The 25,915-nt window shown below is 39.3% G+C and overlaps 2 protein-coding genes across 2 annotated transcripts in view; one reads left to right on the plus strand and one right to left on the minus strand.

Annotated features, from left to right (window-relative positions):
* Positions 1–95: 95 nt before the first annotated feature.
* Positions 96–24,651, minus strand: ANKMY2 (ankyrin repeat and MYND domain containing 2). Its single transcript, XM_015617273.1, has 10 exons — positions 24,426–24,651; positions 21,094–21,158; positions 12,805–12,943; positions 10,934–11,032; positions 8,699–8,859; positions 7,394–7,608; positions 6,214–6,349; positions 4,349–4,477; positions 3,795–3,936; positions 96–1,606 (listed from the first exon to the last, which is right to left on the minus strand). Exons 1-10 carry the CDS (start codon positions 24,634–24,636, stop codon positions 1,383–1,385), a joined length of 1,521 nt encoding a protein of 506 aa, XP_015472759.1. The 5' UTR covers positions 24,637–24,651; the 3' UTR covers positions 96–1,382.
* Positions 24,652–24,860: 209 nt separating this feature from the next.
* BZW2 (basic leucine zipper and W2 domains 2) overlaps positions 24,861–25,915 on the plus strand; it is a 56,961-nt gene continuing 55,906 nt past the window's right edge. Inside the window, exon 1 of the mRNA XM_015617280.1 lies at positions 24,861–24,966. The gene's annotated coding sequence lies outside the window, so the exon portion shown is untranslated. The remainder of the gene's footprint in view (positions 24,967–25,915) is intronic.

The following is a 25,915-nucleotide window of genomic DNA, read 5'->3' on the forward strand; positions in this document are numbered from 1 at the left end:
GAAGTTAAACTTGTACACTCAAGCTACAGGAGGCCCCTGCATGTCACATGAGAATGTGTTACAGACACAGGAAACAGAACTGCCACATAGACCCCTTCTTTTAAAAAATTTCCCTTTATTTTTCACAAGCTACTAATCCTTGAAATTCAAACACAGGTACATTCCCTGCACAGGTGCATTTATGTATCCTCACTCTTGCAGTTTTCAGAATATTAAACAAAAACTTTCAACATATTAAATAGTAAAAAAAATTAATAGCGTTTTCCCTCTGTTTTGAGGATGGTCCTTACTCCTCTAATTAGAAGAATACTGCCATGTTTAGACCACCAGTGATTCAGCTGACAATAAGACCGTCTCTGATTTTGCCATCCTTAGGCAGCAAGTGATATTTTCAGTTGTGGCATTCCCACTGATTTCATGAGACAGAAATAAATCTGAGTGAAAAACAAAGTTGAGGGAAGCTATTTTCTAGATCTGATATTTAGCTGAAAGCCCAAGTGAAATCCCAGTTGTATCAATGCACACATGAATTTTCTCATCTAATTCACTATGACCAGTTCAGCATGAAAAATATTAAGCATTCTTTGTTTATGAAATAATTCATAAGCAACAAACATCCCACTGTGCTCTAAGGCATCTTTACCAGAAAAATTACTTAGAATGCATTACTCTTGTCAGTCAAAATATTTTGACTCATTCAGGTCTTCCCTTCATTAGACTTCGGAATACTTTTGACCAAACCAATAGTGAAATACACATTTCACCATCAGCTTCAGACACCTGAAACAGCAGTTTCATTTACTACAATTGCCACAAAATAGACATTATTGTTGTGCTTTCACTAGTCAAATATATTTACAGTAATGTCATGAAAAGTTGAGAGTTCAGATGAGAATCTTCAGAAACTTAATTGCTATTGAATTCCTTCAGATAAAGCTTCATAAAGTGCTGAAAAAAACACCCCAATTTAACATTTGGCCTTCTGGTGCTTTGAACTACAGGTGTATGTACTTGCAAGAAAAAAAATTAGATTATTGTTAAAATAAATTTGGAAAACATGAATACAAATCAAATGCTGTTCATTTTTCACTAAGTGGTTCATTAGCCACAGAAACTCCAGTTTCACTAGTCTTATTGTTGGTATACATACAGATGGATCTATGCCACTAATTTTTAGCAGATAATAAATACCTATCTTGACAATTTACAACAAAACCTGGAGTATTTATAGACAAAGTAGCCAGTATTCTCTGTTGATGAACAGAGACATTCTGTCTTTTAAAGGAAGTCTTGCATAAACCATGCTCCAAGAACTCAGACATGGTCAGCACAAAAAATTCTTTAGTACCCTTGAGAACTCTCAGTCCCTTCCTACCCTCTTCTTACTCCTCAGAATCTTGAATTTTTTGAAGATCAATGTCATCTAAGGCAGTTTCACTTTCCAGTGGACTTTCAGGTTGTAGGGCTAATGCCTCCATCTCTTTGGTAAATTCAGGTTCTTCTGCTCCTTCAGTAGGATGATTTGGATCCATTTCTTTTGTAGGATCTGGATCAGAATCTGACTGTTGTTCACTTGTAGAACTACCCTCTACTAGTTGCATTTCATCTAAACAAAAGAGAAATCACACAATTAATAAACACTGAACTCTGCAAGCAAACATTTTTATTGTTGAAGAACAACAACACTAGGATACTATGCACCAATTACAGAAGTGATTAATTTAGAAAATCTTCACTGAAAAAACCAAAAGCACAAAAGCTTTGCTTCAGTTGGTATAAGGTTACTCTGGAACTAACTTATACGAAGCTCTCATTAACTTATCCTCCATTTTGCCAGACTTTTTCTTTTTTTTATTATAGAAAGGAGCAGAGTAGGACACTACAGTTATTTTAACTTCCAATTCAAACATGCTTTATTGACACTATTCTTATCACCAGCTTTCCAAAGAACGGCTGCATGCCAGTTAAACACCAAGTACAGGTGGGGTTTGTTTTAAATCAAAAAGGCACTGACACAACTACATAGGAAGCATTTCTGCAAGAAGCACACTGAAGAAATTATGTTCTTACAAACAATGAACTTTGGTTGAAATAAGTCATCCTAAAATTTTTAACTTGATGGCATGAAACAGAACCAGCTATTGCACCTTTCCTCTTCAAGCAATGTTTTCTGAGAAAAGAAAGGTGTTAAAGAATTTTTTCCCCCTGACTCTACTAAGTAGGGCCTGCATGCTAGGAATTCTGAAAAGGAGGAGAAAGCCTAATTGGGAGCAGTACTCCCTAATTGGGAGCAGTAGTTAAATCTTAATTTCTTGTTCTCTGTTGTGATTGATAGCCAGCCAAAATCAGTCACAGCTAGCTAGCCACAACCCTGCCAAAGCCCTGCCAAGGTCTTATGTGAGCTAACAGCCTTCAGCACAGGCTGAAGCGTGGACTTGGCTGATACTCACCCCTGTTCAGTGGAAACACTGGAACTCTTGGGTTTGCTTGTAGTTGCAGCTGTCGCATTTGTTTTTTAATTATTACTTTCCTGATGTACAGGATTTGTAGGGGTATTACTAACTTTCTGAAATAAAACTGCTGTTGATATGAAATGCTCTGATACAGCACCATTCACAGGGTGACCTGAAGCTCAGATGGTTTCAGTGTCTTGCTAACAGTGCATAATCTGATAAGGCCTACAGTGTGCTGGCTGTGTACCTGAATCAGTTAATGAAGATTAAGATGTAGATAGTGGAGTAGAAACGTAACAAAAAATGTTAGCTTTCCTTTTTAGGCAGGGTAGGAGAAGAGCCATCCACCTTGCCTCTCCCTCTGAAAACAACAGCATCTGGCCACTGACTCCTTCAGAAAATACGAACCTGCAAGGGTGTGTGTTTGGCACCAGTGTGAGGCATCACCGCTCACAGCTCATTAAGTTTTGTTGTACTGGTATGCAATATATCCAGGGATTTCTAATATCCTTGCCTCCAACTTCCACATTATCCTGATCCCATTCAAGAGCAGCTCTTGTAACAGGATCAACAGAGGAAACTGTTGAAAACTTCAATTATTGCTGATTTGTATCCTGCTATATTGAGTACAGCTGAAGTGAACATCACTATTGTAAGGCAACCATGAATTGTGCACTGCACTTCTACAATCCTTAAAACAAAGGAAGGAAAATCCAGTAAGTTGTAGAAGAGAAAAAGTGATTTAATCCCCTACTTTTCTATTATTCCACTTGAAGAAACATGGGAAGGGGCAATACAGTGTTTATTCAGTTATTATGCCTTAATTACTTGTGTCTTGAAGGGAGAAAACCACCATAAGCAGTTTAAAGACCACTGTTTGATTTCCTCACATTCTAAGCACACAACAAAATTAACTTGATCCTGTGATTATGAAGAGAAGTATTATGGGAGATTTAACATCTACGTTAACCTTTGCAACTGGAAGGAGCAGGCTGCTTGCTTATTATCCAACTTGTCCTAACACCTCCAACAAAACATAGAGCAGCATTAAAGTCCTGCATCAGCTTGATTAAAGATCGGGATTTTGAAACAGTGCAGTGTAAATCAGAACGCTTTCATTGTAGAAATCTGTGTAACTGCGTCATTAAAAACCACATTTGGAAAGTATACAGCATTTGTAAACTGAAAGGCCAGAATCCCAACAAACTCAGCTTTACTGTTACGTTTCATCAAAGATTTTTCTCCTAACCTCAGCTGTTACAGCTTTAAGACCTGTAAAATTGCTCTTTGTGATGTAGTTAACACAGCATTAGTTTCAGCAAGGCAACAACAGATCCTAACCTTTCTTTTGCTTCTTTTCTTGCTTCCTTTTCTCTTTGGCAGCTTCTAGTTCTTGTTTCTCATGAATTTCCTTCAGGATCTTGCAGACTTTTTTGTGGGTAAACCAGTGTATTTTCTGGCAGTTCTGGTCACAGTAGATCACCTGAAAGTTACCAGAGTTACCAATTCATTTTCACGTACTAAAAGAATAGACAATTTCCTTGTATTTCTTTGTGCATCAAGTTAAATGTCTAAGTATAGCATTTCATGGTACTTTTAAGCAATTTGTAAGGTCATATGGAATGAGTCTAACCTATATAAGAATCTATAAAGAGCAGTTTTTTATTAACTTTGAACATACAGAAATTTTACTCTTTCTTCATTCTTAAGCATACATACTAGAATATCCAAATACTCTTTCCTACTTGTGAATTTCAGGCATCTTTTCCAGAAATAGATGGCTTGAACATATTCAGTGCAGGCATGCATGCCATTCCTCCTAAGTCTACACAGTAAATAGGGAAGCATTCAAAATCTTCAGCATCTCAGTGGAACTATTTTTTTTTTATTCTTACCATTTTACATACTGAGCATCTTTTGTCTGCTCCCTTTCCCCCACAAGTTGTACAGAATTCAGCATCCACAAAACCCACTTGGCCAGTAATCGCTTGTGTAAGCACAGAAAAAGCTGTGGGGTCAGAGCCCTGAAAGATAAGAGGTGGTAATGAGATTAAAACCCAGCACTGTTGCAGAGAGGGACGTGCAACAGAAGACCAGAAATGATTAACACAAGTGTCGGTCTCACTGAAGCTGCTGCAGCAGCAAAAACATAAAACCAACAGAACTTCAACTAACAGAACTTCAACTAACGTGCACAACTTAAGATTTATTGTTATCTACGCTTTTGTATGTGAAGTCAACTTAAGCCCTGAGTTTCTGCAGTATTTCCTCTGAGTTATTAATAAACTCCACGTTCTTTACATCTGTAGATCCTATGCAGCAGATTTTTGCAGCTTGATCTCTGTGCTGGCACACAAAAAAAATTGTTTAATTTGTCACTGTTGTGCTCAGTGCATGCAGGTGCTACAGGCCAATTGGTCAGAACTTGAAATTTTCAATTATTTGCATACTACTATTTAGATGTTATTTGCAGCATCCTTCCTATGCAATGCAAGCAGTAAGGTTTAGCTAACCATACATTACAACTATTCTTTTGGGCAATGATGTAAATATTTGAAGGAAAAAACACCAAGTTGTTCTGGCTGTAAGTAATTCCTTAAACTGTTAGACTACCATGAAGTATGTACAATCATAACTATTATGACAACACTGACATGCTCAGACTGAATCCAAGTAATTGTGCAATGACAAAGGTCAAAGGCTTCAACATAAATAAAAATTGTAGCATCTCCTCTTTTCCAGTTCTGCATAATGGACAGAAATTCAATGGAATAAGCCATCATTGCTTTAAAGGCAGAAAAGACTGCAGGCTCTCCTAAGAAAAAAACAACAGGAAGGAAAATGTTTACTCTAAAGCAATTTGTAATGCATCACAATGGCTTATGTTTTCACACTGCGTTTATCTTCCTTTCTTAGACAAACAGAGATTCCACTAAGCCTCAGGACATTTTAGCAGACCTGGAGCCACTTAAGATGGAGGCTATTTTTAATTGGCTCTGAATAATCCAAACACGTCACAAGATTGTTCCAATTCCCCAGTGTTTGTGCCTACAACATTTCGCTCTCAGAGACCAGAGAGAACATGCTTAAAAAAGAACAGCCACTCTCGTGTAAATTTTATTATGAAGCAACAGTCCTAAAATGAAGAGTGTGTTAGCAAAGACCTAAGAGCACAACTGAAGTTAGATTTTTAACTTGTCATTTTGATTTCCTAATTTAGCTATAATGCTGCACATTGCATCATCTTGCCTCTCCCCCTCTGTCATAAAAGGAACCTCACAGAATATTTCTCCTTTTTCTACCATCATATATTACCAACTTCTTGTGTACAATAGAACAAATGAATGCATTAAATCTAGGAAATTATTCAATCTTAAACTGAATTCAGACACTGAAAACAGTGCAAATTAAGCTTCATTTTTGTCTGAATCTACCATTTCAATAAGTGAACTGGCATAGAAAAACTGAACAGACATCCCAGAGGAGGAAAAGAGAGCTCAGACACAAGAAAAAAATGGCATCAGTTTTCTTTAAAAGCTGAGGCATTTAAGCATTCATTATGGGCACATGAAAAAATACTAGCTGAAGTATCTTAGAGTATTTTCCTACAATATGTAAAATCCAGCTCCAAAGAGCTTAGGCACATCAAAACCCTTTGCTTAATATAATATGTTGCAGAAGCTGAAGACAGAAAGATGTCTCAGTCTGGATTTGCTATGCAACTTCCTGAGAAAGGATTTTCTTGACAGGAAAAACTTACTATTTCAACAGGAGCAATACTTCTCACAAGCTGCTGGAGCAGTGTAGCTTCACAGTAAGGAAACTTCCGGATACTTTCTCGAATTAGCTTCTCTTGATACACAGGGAAACCATCTTTATCTCTCCCTTTCAAGAGGCTAAATTTTTTAGAAATGCATGTAAAATAAGAAATCGCACAGTAAATATTCAAGAGCAAACACATACAGTATGCTATACTCTGTCCCCTTTCAGATTATAGAGAAGAATTCATAATAATTTGGCAACTTCATATTTAAGTTTGTATGTTAAAATGAAAGTGTTTTTATTCTAATACACAATCATTATAAAATACACAGTACGTAAGTGTATGCTCTGAAACCAGGACTTAGTAATTCAGCCACAGAGAAAAATAATGATCTATAGGTAAACTATCTACTATCTACATCAAGAATACCAAAATGCTTTGTGCTGTTTAAAAATTATCACTATAATAATGAACACTGATAAATGAACAATACCTTAAAACACAAGTTCCACTTTATTATGTTCAATTCATGTAACTTCATAATTTATTTTCAGTCTTACAGAGGATTTAAGTAAAAATCCACAGAGGTGTATAGGGAATGTGATCCTACAGCCAAAGCCAGGTCACTTACTTTGATACGTAAGATCAGGCAGCTGGTTTGTAACTCAGTAGATTTTGAAGATCTGACTAAGTGATTTAGGAGTCTAAGTCTCATCCAGAGTCTGAGGGATTTGCAGTTCTCACTTGCTTAAGTGTTTATGGAAAAAAAAAAAAATCTCAACCTGCGTGACTGCTGGAGAGCAAAACAAGAAATGTTCCCAGATGAACCACACTGAGAAATTATTTTTTCAAGCCTATCACTCCCCTTTATTTCCATCACACATTCCTGTCTGCTGCTTCATGTTGTATATGTAAATGCTAGCTTCTAACCAGTTCCAGTAGAGCTGAAATTCTAGGAATGTTTCCTTGGTACCCAGGAAAGGACAGTGCCACTTCAGATACAGAAAAATGGGAGTCAGTGCCATCCTGAAGTAAATGCAGCTGGGATTATTTAACAAGTTATTTGTTGTAGCCTTTTTCCAAGCCAACCCAATCAATTCCTTCAGCTGTCTTTTTCCTGGTATAGCTAATGCCAGGGCATGCATGTGCTTTCAGATCTCTCTGAAGAAATACTCACCTTTTGATAAACCCATCTAGTTTATCCTCTCGCTCTTTTAAAAATGTAATGCATTTCTGGAAGATGCAACTGATATAGTGCATTTTCATAGCAAGAACTTCATTCATGTCTTTCTGCTTCATGCATTTCTCACAAATGAGATCCAGAACCCTGTAACATTTCTGCAGTGCTTCTACTTCGGCCAACAGAGGGTTCTCTTTCACCAGCAACACAATCTAGGAGAAAGATTGAAGAAAATGTAATCAAGTTAAGACTTGTGCATTGGAATTAAAGCTTGTATAGCTCATTGCAGCTAAATTTCAGTGGAGTTTCTAATATCCTTCTACGTCCTTATGTAGCCTTCCCTTTCTTTTTCCAGTGATTATTTAGCATTATTATTCAGTATACTGTAATTCACAGTTCCCATACAAGAAACCATTTAAAACTAAGACTGGTATTAAAAATAGTGAGTTTGTTTGTTTGCTTTTAGAATAAGAACCTGAATAATCAAAACTACTTCTAAAGGCAGTTAAGGAAAACTACCATATACTATCTTAAAATCTCTTTCAACACTCAAATAAACATTGTATGATTTAAGCAGTTTCACAGAACACATCAGCCTCACATAATCATGGAGTACTTCTTGTAGCCTAGTAAAGCACTGAATAAAATGTTCCAAGAGGAAACTGTATGCTCTATTCACACAATTAGCTGCCACTGGTGCACTAGTGTCTCTGTGTACTGCAGATACCTGTCTGGAAACTGTTAACAAACTCTGGACTTTGACTGGCAAGCCCAAGGAATTTGTATTTGAATTAAGGTGTATTAATTTCTCTGAACTACACTGGAGGAGCAAACCATAAAAGATATTATTGTCAGCAATATCCTGACATTCTCTTGCACATACTTTCAGAAACAGCAGCAGTGGTAGATGTTACTGTGGTGAACCAGTCATGAAGGTGGGAAGCTACATGCTGAGAAAAGCATTGAGAGAACAATGAGATTTTGTTAAGATAGGAAATTGTTCTGTTTCAAATTCAAGTGGAGCTGAGAAATAAAGGCAAAAAAGACAGCTATTTATGGTAATAAGAAGAAAGAAACTCTCCACTTGAAGGTGTTGGTTGAAGATTCTGGTGCATACAAACACTGAAATAATTTTTTTATCACATCTAAATGTTGAGCCTGATTCTTCCTCATTTTCAGAAGTAGCTGAATTAGCAGATAATGCTTTGATCTCATTTGAACATGCAGAAGAGCCAAATGCTTTCTGACACAAAGAAACAGCTCCCACACCAACAAACACAAACAATTTACATATTACTCCACCTTAACAGGATGCATGTTAGTGGTAGTAATAATTTTATGCAGAGGCCCAGCTAATTTTACTGGCAGTTTTGGTTCTTTGTCTAAGCCTTGTGGTTTAGTATAGTAGTCCAGCCTTTCACGTGGAAAGAAGTTGTTGATGACAGTCACACAGTCATGTTGACCTAAAGGCACACAAGAAAAAAATTACCAGTGAAACAATAACCAAAAAAACCAACAAAAAAAACCTAAACCCAAATGTAATACAAGTAATACAAGTGAGAATTACCCACATGCAAAGGAGCTTTGCATGATATATTTTGCACTGCAAAGAGGCAACTCTTGTCATTCTCTTGTGTGTAGCTTTAATCTTCAGTAAGTGTTATTACCTTACTGACTCCCAGCAGGGAATACCCTCATGAAAATTCATTTTGAATATCCTGTCCCCTTCCTGTATCTTCTCTCCCTGGTAAGACACAACTAAGAGAATAGTTGTTTCTCCCCCAAATTATAATATACTAGTAGTCTTATACTGGTGTTATTCTCAAGATAAGAACTTTTAAAATTAATGACATTTGCATTGAGACTTTTAAGTTTTCAGACCTGAAGCAGGTATTACTGTATAAACCTAAGGTGGGAGAAGTTATAAGAACAGAACATGCTTAAAGTTTAACAAAAATTAATGGACTGTAATGAAAATAACAAGATGAGAAAAGTTACACCCTCTTCTTGTTTTCTACATCTGACAATACAATGGATTACTTGACTAAAGGGAAAGTAAAACTTATCTTTTCCAGGTCAGGACCACATTCTTTAAATTGATTGATTTGTCTTGGCACTAATCCTACAAGCAGTAGAAGACACAGCCAACCAAATTCCAGCATTTAAAATCCTCCACTGTTATAGAAGAGACAGTTCTGAGCTAATAGAGCTCAGTGTAAGACAAATGACAGGGGAAGAAGTATCCTCACTTCCCACACACAGGCAGATGAATTAATGTTCATTGGACAAAGAACAAAAAGGAACAGGAACAGATCCCAATGTGCAGACTCTTACAGAGTAGTGTATCTCAGTATGCCTGAAAATATTTATGCTACCTTGGTGATGTGATGAGATTTTAAACAAGAATTCTCAAAAATTATGTTGGAGATAATATTCTCCATTCACTCCATACAACATCACTTTGGAAAAGACTCTCCATATCCAAAGGATAATTAATAGGAATAGAAATTATCTGATACATTAGTGAATAGTTAAGGTTTTGCTGCTCAAACCTCAAGTGAGCAATGTCAACCTTCTTTGAAACAGCAGAATGAGATAAAATGGAAACTGAAACTTTAGCACTAAATTCCTATTCAAGGAAGTAAATCTAAATGGCAAGGTAGGCTTGAATTCAGAACACCAAAGGGACTTGAAAGGGAATCCTCAGTCATTTAGACACCATGAGAGGGCTGTGCTTGAAAGAAAATACAGGTCCTAATTTTTGGTTTTTGGGAAGCAATAGCTGTGCCATTGAAAAATACTCCACTTAACCTCATAATATTTTTTCTCCTTGCTAGAGAAAAAGTGGAACATTAAGCCAGGAACCTAGTATTGTCAAGGAGGGTAAAACATTTTAAAAGGGCTTATAAAAGCAAACAAACAAACACCACCCCCCCAAAAAAAAAAAAAAAAAGAAACACAACAACAGCAAAAAAGCCTGTTGCATGTTTTGCCAGGGATAATTCCACATGCTGGAATGAAAAAATCTTTCTCTTATTCTAGTGAAGTTCAGGTCAGTAAGGAGTGACTACCTCAGGAGAGGCTCCAAGACTTCTCCATCTCCCAGAAGCAGGGGAGAAGGGCAGGAGGTGGCTCACTGCCAGCACACAGCTGCAAAGCTCAGCTGAGTTCCTGACTCCTGGCACTACGGTCATCCTTTCCCACAAGAGAAGTTCCAATTAGCACTTGGTGCTGCACTTCAGACCCCTCCAATGTAACCAGCTTCCTCTTACTATTTCCAAAGTGGTGACACTGCAAAAACTTACACACTTGAACAGTAGCACCTGCTCTCACAGGTAATATCATCTCTGTTTTCAGGAAATCAAACAAGGGAATAGAACACAAATTGACTCTTACATGATGAGGTGTGGAAAACAAAGCTCAATAACATGTCAGTTCAGAATAAGTCATTAAATAATGTTTCTCCAACAAAAAACATCAGAATCTAACACTTTACTTCTTTAGGAGTTTAGGGAAGGATAATAATTTTCATCTTACCCACAAAAGCAGCCATCTGAGCTGCTGTCCTTCCCACAGAGTTGACAACATCAGTTTCTGCTCCAGCCTCTAACATCATCCAGGTGATTTCTTTATTTCCTGAATTTGCAGGAAAGATATGGGGAATGAGCAAGGACAAATAAGAACTTGTAATTCTCTGTGCTTCAGAAAAAGATGTACTGAATTTCTTAAAGGCCAGGAACAACACTGAGGAGAATGAATGTTCTTAATGCTGTTATTTTAAGCAGGGATTATGAGAAAGGCATGTGCTTATTTAGAGTTCCAGCAAGTGTAACTCTGCTCTCTAATGCACATTTAGCATCCCATGGAGCTTATGGGAGTCATACTCATGTAGCTACACTTGAGCATGGTCCCTCTGGAAAGCAGTATAGAGAGAAATTCTACTAACCTAATTTAACAGTTCAACTACATTTGCTATTCTAAGAAGAAAAACACATTCAGGACTATGATGTAGCAGGAACACAGTGAACAGAACAGATTGTTCCTTTCTCCACAGTAGGAATTGGGTGTTCAGACTGGGCTAAATACCAAGTAAAATGAAGCTAAAATTTGATGGGAAGATTAGATGACTTAATTGGTGCCCTTCAGAGACTAAAAAAGGACATTTGTCACCACTTCTGCTGGTTCTGCATCAAAGGTATTCTTAGTTTATAAGTTTTTGTGCAGATGCTAAGTACAGAAAAGTGAATATAAAAAGCAGATGGTGGATGAAAATCAATGTCTAAAAACAAAGTCACTGCGTCAGTAGTGCTCACATACCTTTTGTGCTCACAGATAACAGACCCTAAAGTCAACGTTCAGAAGCTTTCACACCCAGGATGACAGGGTAAAAGCTCAGCTGTGAGAAAATGGTAAAAATCCAGCATTTTCCATAAAGCTGCAGTCATTTAACAGCCTCCAAGAGTTTGTTCTCATCTATCTGCTGCAGCTGTGATATTGCTCAATACCACAAAATACTGCAATTTCCCAAATCTTTTTACCAAAAAGACTGTAGCTGAAAAACAATCTGATCATCTAGTTAAGGTTCATATACACACTTAAGCCTTTTTTTTTTGTACTTATGATGAAAGAAAGCAGTTTAAATGCTACCTGCTAAGAAACTTGACTCCCCTAAAATCTCATTTTTGGGAAGACATAAGTGGCCTAGTAAAAAGATACTTAAAATAACCTAATATTCCCAAATCAAATCTTTTCTCCAGAAATGCAGTGTCTTTTTCTCACCCAAGGAAATTACTGTTCCTGCCACCAGGGACAAAGACTAGCAAGAGGAAAGCTGCAAACCACCACTTGAGACAGGAGAAGATATATACAGCTATAAGCACTCTCATAAAAAAAATAATGTAAGAGGAGAGTGAAAATTATTGTTGGAAAACATGTTTTTAAAACTCACTAAATACATTTTTAAAAGCCCACATGATAGTTGGAAAAATAATGTAGGAGAAAGACATAATTTCAAAAATACTAGATTGAGAAGTCTCAAATACTACCAAAAGCTACTGGTGCAGCATCATTTTCAGTGTTACACAGTTAAAGTAAACAGAATGTATCCCACTGCACAAGAAAACTATCCCAGGAAAGTTAATACTGAGATCTCTGACAAACAGGACAAGTAGCCTGCATGCCTCAAAATGCTGAACAAAATCAATTTTTATATGAGCCTGAACGGAGGCTCTCCTGCTGCAGAATCCCACAGATTCTACTGGTCATGACGTAGTTACATGGTTCACATAAATAACAGCAAACCTGAATAATAAAAACACGTCAACACTTACTTTTAAATTATTAACTTATGGCAAAATGTACCCATTGATGTCATAAAAATCAGTGATCTGAGTTTAGTAAGAAGTTACCTGAAAGTCCAGCAAACATCAAGGCAGTGTATCCATGCTCATGTTCATTGCAGTTTACATCTGCTCCGTGTCTCAAGAGCAATCTGCACATGTCCACCTTCCCCTTGTAAGCTGCGTGCATCAGAGGGGTCATGCCATGCTGGAAAAAGAAAGAAGAAACAAGAAGCATACAAAAAAGAATGTTACATCTCTTGATCTTCATACCACTGATCATTTTTACTTGGCCATACATGTTCAATATAACTACCAAAGCCTCACATAGTATTTTATTAACAAAAAACCTCACAAAATCTTCATGAAAAAATATGGTTACTAACATGCAGCAGATTTCCCTGTCAGTTTTCTGATTATGTTGTTCTATAGATTTGAAAACAGAGCAGTATTGAACAAATGAAAACCATTTACTGTCAATCATTGTCCTTTTTATAAGACATTAGTGTTGAAGAACAACTAAGGTTTTTGCTAGCTGGAAAAGCATGACTTAGAAAATTTTTTAGCTTCCTATGTTACTCCTTTTCTCCCCAGCTGTACGTTATATGATAAACAGCAAAAAAATTAGAAATAGGCTGTTGTTGTTTTAAACATTGTGAAGATTTGCAGTCTCTGAAACCCATCTTTCTCATTTTTACCCATGATTACTGATAATTTTGCCATCCACCTCTCTCCCACTTCTCCACCCTTTTGGCATTATATACATGATCAGCCAGAGCTCTGAAAGCCCTCTTAAAGACAAATAGCTCTCATCAGACTTTAACAAACCTGGCTGGCTTGATCAACTGCCCCAGTACAAAAGGATTTCCTTCAGCATGGGAGGACTGAGGTGTGATTATAAATGTAAAGCTGGGCAAACCCCAGAGGAAATTCTCAGAACTAGGGTGAACTGCTAGTGCAGGCTCTCTCCCTCTTCAAGGACTGGAAGAAGCATGCTGCTGTTTGAGAAAATTGCATGACACTCCATTTTCAGAATATAGTATGCTTTTTCCAATATGCTGTTTATTTTCAGTTAACATCAGGTCAGGATTCACATTATCAGCCAAGACACTGTAATTGACCAAGAACATGCTCCAACATTGCATACTAGGGAGAATGCCTTAGTTTGTCCTTGAAGAAAATCAAAACGGCATTCTGTTCCTTTCTTTGCCAGTCAAGGCTGTGTGCTTGAGTACATTCATGTACACCATTACTGCAGCTCTGTAAATGTCTGGTAATGTGATACTCTGAAATAATGTAATTGTCAGTTTGAACCTTAACATATTTCTTGTTTCAATTCATGACTGAGTGAAACCCAACAAAGTTTAATTTACCAGCATAATTTTCAAAAAATTTCTAAAGGTGAGGGAAATTGGAAAAGTTAAAAGTATAATAATTTTAAGGTATTACAGTTTCATTGCTCTCCATCCTAACTGGATGTAAGCATCAACTGGATGTAAGCATCAATTTATATTGTTGTTTACCAAAATATGTGGATTACTGGAATATAATGCATCAAGTAAGTGCTTACTTGATGCATTATATTCCAGTAATCCACATATTTTGGTAAACAACAATATAAATTGCCACTGAAGAAACAAAATACCTAAAGAGATCACGTCATGAATATGAAACAGACTTCTTTTGCTAGATTTCATTTGAGGCATCACAAATGTTGAGTAAAGACTTTCTGTCCTACTATGTAGAATATATTTTATTATATTACATTTCATAATGTAATGTTGTTTACATACATAATGTTACATTAAAAGCTACTTTACAGGCCAATCCCAGTCTGGAGTCATAGTAGGGATTTGTCTCCTTTAGCAGTACAGAAAGGTATTGCAGTAAGGCAATATAAACACAGCACCCGAAGAAAGATGAGAGAAAGAATTTTTAGAAAACAATGACTTTTAAGTTTGGTTGAAAGCCAGTTGTTCCAATTAAGATCTGAAGATTATATGACAAAGTAAAGAATTTGGTTTGTTTTATCCTCTCCTCCCAGAAAACTGTTTTTAAAATCCTTTGATTAAATTTTGGAAGTGTTAGGCTGTGGTGTGGATCAAAAACGTATCAGGCAGAAAATATGTGCACAGTTGACATAAAATTTGATTTAAAGTCAAGTTAATATCAGTTTTTCACATTCACAGGAAACAAAAGAGAGTCAGGCTAGACACAAGTTTATCTGGAAATGCTTGGTATCCTCTATTATGTCGCTACACTGAAACTGGCTTGACTGCAAATACTTTTCTCAGCCTGAATGTCAAAGACAGGTCCAGCAATAGTCTGTTTTCTCACAGATGATGTTTGGACTGTCAATACAACGTACTTAAAAGACAAAACTTGCAGATGGTTTATTAAGCATACAAATGAAACAAAGTTTTGTTCCACCACAAAACATAAGATGAAGGATCCATTTCCTAGCTGTTACAATGCAACATTCTACTTACCAAAAAAAATTGAGCTTTTTAACCTTGTTCCCCAGGACAAAAATTAATTCTTCCCAGTTTTGTTTTTTTTGCAGGTATGTTACATTGTAACATCTCTTCTGCAGGGCTGTAAGTATTCCCTGTATGTCTCACTATACAAGAAGAATGGAGTTTGCAGTGCCTTTAAAAATTGCCTGCCACTTCTGGGTTCACTGGGTTCTCCAGCTCACCAAACAACAAGGTCTCACTGGCACAATAGGGCTCTTGGCACAGCCAACCCAGCCATTACAGACCATCCTTCCCACTTCCTCATGTGAAAATAACCCAAAAGCAGACTGAGGAATGGGATTCCAAGAACTGCTGCCATGGTGGGGAAGTCAAGTGATGAAAAAAAACCCCAAACAATGAACTTTGGGCTCAGTAGAGGGGCAGGCAGATGAGTACCAAAACCGGGGAGGGGCTGGACTCTACCACCAGACACAGAGGAAGAAGAAAGCAGGTCAATCTCTCCAGCACCTGGCTGAGGTGTGTTGCTAAAGGACACAAAATGATTCTCACAAATACCTTTCAGCATTAGAAAAGGAAAGAACTAACTTTTATTCTCTGACTCCAGTATTTACAGATTCTCAACAATGACCAGAGATTGGATAATTAAGTTACCACCTTCCCAATCACACTGGTCATGCGAAACATCCATCAAAAGACATTTCTTAGAAGGAATGTGATAAACAACTTATGTTTATAGAACTTTCATGGGAAAGTAACTAAAACGATGCAAATATTATCAGAAGGCTTTCGTTTTCAGGGTGACAGAGGTGTGCTTCAACGGGATGAATAAAAACAAGTTTATAAAGTAATAAACTGGAAAAGCAACCTTCTGCCTCCTAGGAACTACAAAGGAAGTTTCCAACAAAACTCCTGCTCAACCTTCATCAAGCAGAGGAATGGGGAAACACAGGACAGCAAAGGCACAAGAAGTGGGACAAACAAACAAAAAATATACAAACTACCTCCCACTCCAGTGACAGGCATATTTGTCACAAAACTTCTCCATTTTGTGAACATTTAAGCACTCATGCTGACTGTGTAGGAACACAGACATCCTGTGTGTATTGTTTTGTGGATAACATGGTAAAAATTCACCACTGAAATAGCCACATAAACCTGTGTTACTCAAGGGAAAAGCACAATCCAATTGCTCCCAACATTCCCACACTCACTTCATCCTTCTCTACCATGGAACCTTGTCAAGATGTGGCATACAGGTTGGATCACACTGGAGCAGTCCCTCAGCAGGTATTGGGGTACACTAAGACACTGCACATGTGATTACCAGCTATTTAAATAGAGCAGGGAAAGTAAAAAAAAAAAAAAAAAAAAAAAAAAGGAAAGGGCTGTCAAAACCCTAACTGAAAAACTGCTGTAGATACTTGCAGGCCAGCAATATTAACACATTCACCTCTCCCTTTCCCAGCTCATTTTCCAACGAGGAACCCAGCCCCACATTAACACAGAGTGTCTTATTTTACTCTTTAGATTCAGAAAATAGTTCAAATGATAAACAAAACACGTAACTCTAGGTTTGGCTTTTACTTGAGACAGTATTTTGTACATTACTAGAAATGACGTAAAAAGAACAGGTGCTACAAGGCAGAAATACTTGTTGATGTATATCTTCAAAATCAACCCTCTGGTACTGAATGCTGCTAATCTAGAAATACAATTTGAGACTTCACTCAAAAGCCTTTAGAAATTTCACCCTTCAAACTGCTGAATAAGATTTCCATTACACATACTCAACTTCCTAAAGGCAGGATTTGGAAGGAGGTCAATAGTTACATGCACAAATAATTTTAGCTATAGCTAAGTATGGACTAATTAGAATATGAACAATAAGTGTCGATCACAGCTATAGCTCTCCTTTATAGTCATCCTGCTCAGCTGTTGGTTTCACATATGTAACACATTAGATTCCTCCAATGATCTTTCAGTTCATCTGCAGTGATGAAAAGTTAAAGCCTACATCAATCAGCAACCTGAATTGAAACCAGATAATTCTTACTAGCAGTGGAATTCTCTTTGGCTTATGTATTTTGAAGTACTATGTAAAAAAACATTAAGAGACAAATCTCTCCTCCTCAACGAAGACCAAGGATCTGGGCCTTTTCTGCTAGCATAAGATGTTCACACTAGAATAGCAAAATAGATTACGTGAAGAACCCTCAATTGAACATACTCAGTATTAAGCTACACATCTCAGCCATGAATAATCAGGCTGCTGCTGTAATTCCCAGGAAGTGTTCAGTTCTGTGGCAAAGAGAAGGGGACCGTTCCTAAGTGATGCATTACTGAACAGCTGAATTAGAGAAAAAAGTAATGCTGACAATGCCAGATGATAGTTCTCTATGTAAGAAGATTATGAACAACTTTACAGTTATTTTAAATAGAGAAAAATTCTGAATTTTTCAGGTCAAGTCTGTTGGTTTGATCTCCAGCAAACAGAAGATATAGTACTACAGTCCTCCTTTGCAACCTTAACTGCCAACACAACCAGAAGAAACGTTCAGAGTTGGAAAGCCCATGTGCTTCCTTGAGCCTGCATTTCTATAACAATCTGAAATGTTTTAGCCACATGCTGCAGATGAAGTTCAAGTCAGCAAAGTGCTGACAAAAAGTCAAAATATTTATAAGCTCAGCACTCTCAGGGGAAGAAAAAGTCCTGAAAACTTTCTCTCATATTAAATTTCCAAATTAGCAACCACTCAATTTAAAATGGGACAAAAAATGACTAAGTAGTGTGCATTTAAGTTAAATATATTTGTGTTTATTTTACATACATTTCTACAGCCCATCAGGACACCTGAACTTAAATGTTCCTGAAGTTTTAATGTTGCCAAACTGTTAAAGACCAGTTTTGCAGAAAAGCTATTGAATTTGTTTTCAGAAAGACAGTGATTAAGCCTAAATAACCTTCATTTCTTCATCTACCCAAATCCACAAAGAAATAACAAAACAATTTATTTGGTCAGAAAGGGTGCTAAGAAAAGAACAGGACTGTATCTGCTAGACATCTCTAATCTTCTAGAAGATGGGCATCTGGAAAACTCATTTGAGTGAAGGGATCTTACTCTGTGCTGACAATCCCAGCAGAGCTTACCAGACAGCAGGAGGTGAAGGATGTGAGGGAGTCTTAGAACAAGGGCAGGAAAAGCAAGCAGACTTAGAGGAGTAATTTTTTATTTTTCAATACATGTACCAACAGCAGAAGCAATGCTGAAATACTGCATCCACCTCATATGTATGTTTTCAAAGTAAGAAGCTGAAAAAACTGGAAAGGATTTGAAAAAGAGACACTTTTCAAAGAGACACAAGTTATAGCTCACTTGCTGCAGAAACATAACTTTAGGCAAGCTACTTAAAAGATGCAGCCAGATACACTACATCTGGAAGATGCTGACTTGGTCCTTGTTTAAAGGTACATAGAGAAAAGACAGCTGACTGTTAGTTTTTAATCTACAAGAAAGCAGACCCAAGCAGTTAGAATATATGGTAAAACCAAAAATGAAAAGAAGAGATTATTTGTGGGTTTCTTTTGTAAATTAGGAAGTGTACTACATAACAGCCTGCTTCTGGATGCTGTGAAAAAGCCTGAATTTATTAAACTGTGGTTCCATGCTTGCTGTACCACAGCTAGAAGACAATTACATTAAACCTGTGCTCATTCTGTGGAGTCTCACACGTAAAAAAGTCTTTAAGGATGGAAAGGAGTTCCTAATTGAATTGAGTTCACACTTCAATACCTAAGCATTCCATCTTCAGGGCTTCCTTAGTTCTTAACATTAATTAAATAAGTAACAGTAGTAATATAAATGTGAATTTCAGGATAACAACTAAGGCAACAGAGAAAAAAAATAAGACCTGATGCACTGAGAGCAGTCACCAGTTGTGGAAACAATGAATAACATATGAAGTTGATGTTTAACTGGGATTTCACACACTCTTACTTATGTATAGATATTAGAGGAAAAATGAGTAATAAAAGAAAAATTATAAAGCTGACATGGCTGATGGATTAAAGAAATCTAAACAAACCTGAACCCTCACCTGTTTAATATGCATGACCACACACCATTCTTGGGGATAAAAACGAGTCTGCAAGAAGTCCATTGCATAAACTTTTAAAGTTTTACGTGTGCTATGTGCACTTAGTCAGACATGAGCCTTAGGCAAATACTGTTAATACTATTTCTTCTACATCAATAGCCTGAGGCGTAACTCGGATATGGTTTCTCTGAATAAGCCATATCCTCTCAACACTAATCCTGGATGATACTGCAGCAAGGCCACCATCATTGTCAGCAAGTCAGCATGACAAGTCAGCATGACTTCAGCAATTACACTTAAGGAAAACCTTTTGATGTCCATACAATAAAGCACACTTGCAAGCATACTTATACTGTGTCTTGGGTTCCTAAAGTTCACTGTAAAGCTTAGTTTGACTAGTTTTACTGAAACTTGTTGAAATTCATACAATATAAATTCAGGTTTAATATTTAACTTAAGAACAATCAGAAAATGGATCTGGTGGCAGAAAAAAAAGGCTAACAATATTCCATGAAGATATCTGATTGAAGAAGAGGCAATTTTTCTCCATTCAGCATTCATGAGACCACATCTACAATATACCTGTCCCATTTTGAGCCTTCCAGTGCAACAAAGACATGGATAAACTGCAACAAAATCAATGGAGTACCACCACTACACAGTAGGAACCTGAGCACTTGTGCAGTGAAGAGAGGCTGCAGGAGCTGGGCTTGCTCAGCCTGGAGGAGAAATGGCTTTGGTGGGACCCAACAGCAGCCTGCCAGATCATTGAGAAGACAAACTCTTCACTTCTTGTGGTAGAAGGACAAGAGACACTGAGCCTAATCTGAGGTTCAGACATAAGTTCAGACATAACTTTTTCAACAAAATCACAGTGAGAGAGTAGAACAAGTTGCCCAGAAATATTGTACAGTCTCCATCTTTAGAGATTTACAAGGCCAAACAGGTCGAAACTCAGAGCCACCTCCTCTGACCTGGGAGCTGAAGCTGCTTTGAGCTAGAGGCTAAACTAGACACATTCCCAGTATTTCCCAGTGATTCTTGTGAAATTATAAAGCTATGAAAAAAACCACAAATTAACATTTAAATCGATAAATTACACGTGGATGTAACATGAATGATAGGGAATTAGTTTTGCTTGCACATTACATTTCATATTAATGTTGCATGCTTTAGAAAAACATTGTAAAAAGAAAAAGAAGAGGAAACATGCACATCACAAAGTTCCTTTCTCCACAAACTTATTTCCATCTTCAGGTAGCACTTCAGGATTTAATCTTCTACATGTTTACCACACCCACCTGTATAAAAGGCTGTGGTTCCATTTCTGATCGAGCCACTCACCCTCCAAGTATGTTTATGGTTTGGCAAAGGCAGGGCTTTGGGCAATGAGACCCAAGCATGGGATGGGGACAGGTGCTGTGTCTGCCACAGAGTGACTAAGTACAGGGACTACTGCTTGTGAAAGTGACAAGAAGTCAGGGAGCACCCCCACATAATTTGCTGCAGTGTTTATCTCACCTTACAGACAAAGCTCATACTGGAACTTGAGACAAAATACAGTGTAGTACTTTAAGTAACATTAATCTTTGAACTTTCTTTAAAATCCACTAAGAACTCTTAAAAGGTTCATTATTCAGCTACAGGCTGGAAATATCTTGAGGCTAACTCTGATTCTCAGGGCTACAGCAATGGCTGTTAGAGAAATGTTATTTAACAGCAAGATCTTCAGACCTAGCATTTTCCTTATTAAACTCAGCATAATGCTTGCACAGTTTTGCAGTACCTCATCCAGGCAATTGACACGGACATTCTTGCTCCCCAGTAGCCTTCCAGCCTCCTCGGTGTTTCCTTTGATTAAAAATAAAAAGACACAGAGAGAAAAGGGGGTGAGAATAATAATAATAAACTGAGAATCTGGAGGAAAATGGTAATTTCCATTTCTCATTAGAATCAAAATCTTTGTATGTTAATTGCCTGGGATGTAGATTAACCACCAATAAATTAATTACACTTACTGAAGAAGCTTAGGAATGAACAGTATTATGTTCTAGAAAGTAAAAGCCAAGAACTCACAACATCAAAGAGCAGTTGGAAATCATGACCTACAAGTAAACATCCATTTTTTGTGAATAACTGACCTACACACACAAGAACGGGACACTCACATGTCTCATCATAAACACTACATGAACAGCTCCAAATGAGTATAATGATACTGAGCATTTTAACACATTTTGTACTTTCATCTCTTTTGGAGCATCATTAGTCTTAAAGAGCTGACTATACTCTCAAAAAAGGAAATTACCCCACTTCAAAGACTTTTTGGGTTGAATGAAGCATGCTTTATCATTTACTCACATCATTTTTCCTGTTTCAATTTGAAACTTGCAATATATGGCATTCACAGGGGTGGAATGAATTTGCTTTTGGAAACAGAGAATAGAGACAGAAAGGATAAAGACCCAGGTAGCTTGATCATTGACATTTCTAAAAATTGCCAAACACATAAGTAGACCGAAGTCTGAAAAACTAATGAGCCAGGAAATACAGGCTACACCTGTTTTTCAATTCTGTTGTCCTATTATTTTTCAATTCCTTATCAAAATCTTTTTGGCTAAGCCACAGGTTCAGGAACCTGATTTAAATAAGGAACCTGATTTAAAACCCACTGGAGGACTATCCATATATTGCCAATGCAGCTTCTACAGGCAGATATAGAAATAAAAGAACATTCTAAGAGTCTGAGTTTGGAGAATATTTTATTGCAAATTAACAGAAACTTTTAATTTCTGATTCAATCATAAGCAAAGCTCTTTCAGCATGTGCCTCATAAAAATAAGCACTGCATCCCTTATTTTAATGATTTCCATGTTTATCTTCACTCTTTCAGAAGGAGATGGTCATCCAGCAATTTTTCAGCAAAACAGATTTTGCACCTTCAATTTTGGCTAAAAATCTCATTAAAATACTAAAACAAATTTCTTTCCATAAGGCTTTTTGATGTGGTTTAACTAGACTACAGAGGCTTTTATAATTTTTCTTTTAATTCACTAATTTAAGGAAAATAGACCATCACCTGAGTCATCTCACACACTTGATAAAGACCCCTGACTGACAGTCAGGGAATCATCAACTAACTTATTCCCCCAGACATACATATATTCTAAACATGTTAGAAGTGTCTTAAGAACTGGATCAATTTTCAGAAGAATATCCCAGCCAAAGAAAACACATCAGTAAGAGAAAGTCTTCAAGAGGTGATCTTCAAGCAAATTTTAATACAAGCAAAACAAAGTTGCATTTACAAACTAAGAGTTCTGTATGACAAAACATTGAAGGATTTTCAAACAAGACACTAAACTATGGAAGTCAGACTTGTAGAATTGGGCAGATCTAAAAGTTGGAGCCAGGCTCCTCATAGCAGTGGCATGGTAGGAAGCCAAGAGGTAACAGGCAGAAGCTGAAATAAAAGGAAGCTTCAGACTGGATACAAGGAAAAACATCTTCACTATGAAACTGGTAAGGCAAAGAGGTTGCCCAGAGACACTGTGCAGCCTTCCTCCTCAGAAGTTTTCAAGACCTGACAGGACAAAGCCCTGAGAAATCACATCTGACCTCACAGCTAATGTGTTTGGAGCAGGAGGTTGGCTAGAGACCTCCTGAGGCCTCTTCCAACCTGAATTATCCCATGACCCTCATCAGAAGCATCAGGTAAGTTCGACAGAGGTGTCTGCAAGACCAAGGTCTGAAACTCTTATTATTTAAGTGAGTTAGTCAAACTGGTTCTGGTCCACAATAAATTCACTGCTGACTATCCTACGCTTGTGTCTCTGACACAGAGGAACATTTTAATACAACTGACAGTAAAGCACCAAAACTGTGGGTTCAAATTGCCTGGAAACTACATATAGAAATGCAAAGAACACAAAGTGGTTTTAGTTTGCCTCCAACAAATGAATGTTACTCATGATTTTCAAAATACCAGTTGGAGGGTAACTATTTAGTCTGGGTTACAAAATTCATGTTGCTGGACCAAGAAACCCAAATGACAAAAAGTTCCTCTGGCAACAAGCATGTCTGCCAGACAGTGCAATGAAAATGTGACACTCATATGAAATGCAAAATCACAGAATGGGTCAGGTTAGAAGAGACCACTACAGTAGTCTGGTTATCTGGTCCAACCTCCTTGTTCAAGCAGGCTCATCCTGGAGCACATGGCACAGAACTGTATCCAGATAGTTCTTGAGTATCTCCAGTGAGGGAGACCCCACAACTTTTCTGGTTAATCTGTTCCAGTGCATGGTCAACTGCACAGTAAACAAGTCCCTCCTCTTATTCAGGTAGAATTTTCTGTGTATCAGTTTCTGCCCACTGCCTCATGCCCTGTTGCTTGGCATCACCGGGAAGAGCCTGGCTTCATCATCTTGACACCCTTTCGTCAGACAGACATTGATCCCCTCTCCTCTCTCTTAAGAGGACAGTATGACAGTATAATGGATAGTAAAACAGAACATTATACGGGATAAAAGGTGCATAACACCCCAAAAAAGCTCAAGTTCTGGAAACGTGAGAATAACGTGTCTGCCAAGACGTCTTGGTCCGGCAATAGCACATAGGGAAAGCCTTACAGCACTCGGGGAAAGCCTTACAGCATGCTAGAAGATTGGATTAACCCCAAGAAAACTTTTTTTTCCGGCAGTGGACATGAACACCAACAATTAGGCAAATGTCAACAGGCATTGCCAATAAGATGGAAGCTTTCCTTGGCAGTTAGACCCGTCCAGTTAAGGTTCCCCAGCCCGACTGCACCACAACGCGCCCCCCACTGCACTCCCTGGGTGACGCGGGCCTGCCCGAGAGGGCAGTAAACCATGGGAACATGGCAGGGAGAAGGGTGACGGCGCCAAGGCGGGGCGGGAAGGCCGGCGGCCCTCAGCGCCGTGACCTGAGGAGCGCGGCCAGGGGCGCGGGGAGCCCGCGGCGAGCGGCCGGTAACGGCGCCTCACCCGCCGCCCCCAACGTGCGGGAACACGAAATCCCTCCCGGGGCACGGCCAGCGGGGCCCGTGGCAGCTGCGGCCCGGGGCCGGCAGCGGCGAGGGCCGGGAGGGCTCACCTGTGGCGATCACTGCCAGCAAGTCCTTCTCCTCCGCGCTCAGGTCGCCTTTCCTGGGGGGAGCCATCGCGGCCCCCGCGCACGGTAAGGCGGGATCAGCCCGGGACGGCGCCCACTGGTCCCCCTCCCGCGGCACCGCCCCCGCCCCGCTCCTCATGGAGCCTTCCGCCCGCAGCCCCGCCCTGCCGGGGCCGGCTGCGGGGCAAACCATTCCCGCCTAGGGATGGGGGTCACTGCCTGCCAGCTTCTCGCCCACCGCCAGCTTCACCACCCAGTGCCGTGGGAGAGAAGGAGCCTGTCCGCTCTTGTCTTCTGTTTTCAGGTTGAGAAATGCGTTCCGCTTTTCTTTTGTCGCTCCCTTTTGGCTTCTCCGCGGTTCCTTTGTTCCTCCCCCCCGGGGAGGTGCCAGGAGTGGTGCGGGCGGGCGGAGGCGCCCGTGTGTCAATGTGTCCGTCCTTCACTCCTCCATTGTCTCCCGCCGTCGCTGCTGCCGTCGCGCTCGCTCGCCCTCCCCGCCCCGGACCGTGCAACCACCCGACAGGTGCGGCCGGGACGGGGAGAGCAGCGGGCGGGAGCTGTGCCGGAGCCTCGCCGGAGCCCCGCCGGAGCCCCGCGGCCGCGCTGCCCAGGCGACCGCGGCTGCTGTGGGGCAGCTCCGGGCGGGCGAGCGCGCGCGGCGGCCATGGCGGGGCAGGGCGGGCGGCGGCGTCACAGTCCCGGTGTCGGTGCAGGACCCCGGGTTCGGAAGCGCCGCCGTTCGCGGGTTTGCGGAGGACCGGCGGCGCCGGGTCCGCTGCGGGAGGGCGGCGGTGCGGGCTCTTGTGCACGCCGGCCCTTCCTTCTGTGCGCCTGCTTTCCTGCCTTTTTATGGCATCGGTTGGTTGGATGGTTGGGTTTTTTGTTGTCTTATTTTTTCCAGGCAGGAAGAGCGTTTTGTTTGGCTAAAGCGGCCGAATGGAGCCGTGGTTGTGTCACGGCATCGTGTCTCCAAGAGGAAACGGGCGCTGATGGATCGGGAGGGGAAGGAACGCGCTCGGGGTGTTCAGAGCGGTGCCTTTTGTTGGCGCCTTTCTAAAATTAAACTGTTGGTGGAAAAATAATCTTTGTTACAGATCCAACTTTCCACTATTCCAGCGGAAGCTCGGTAGGCACAGGGACGATCCTGCAGATTTCCTCCAAGGGAGAGAGACTGAGGTTTAACATCACTGATTTTTGTCTGTTTTTATACCAGGAAAAAGAGCAGGACCCTGGTACTTGATGCTGCCTTTTACCCTTCTTTGCCCTACTCTTCAATGTATACTTTTTGTATCCTTCCGTTGAAGGAACCCATTTTTTCCCTGTAACTAATTTTTGAAGGCATGGCTTTATCAGCTAGCCGAATTTTTCCTTTCCTTAGTACTTGCACCTCATCTCATGTTTACTTATATATTGAAATTTCTCTTTCTAATACTAATCTTGTTCTCTATTTTGATACCTGTTGATGACTTGTT

The sequence above is a fragment of the Parus major genome, chromosome 2 (assembly GCF_001522545.3).
Source record: "Parus major isolate Abel chromosome 2, Parus_major1.1, whole genome shotgun sequence".
Lineage (NCBI taxonomy): Eukaryota > Metazoa > Chordata > Aves > Passeriformes > Paridae > Parus > Parus major.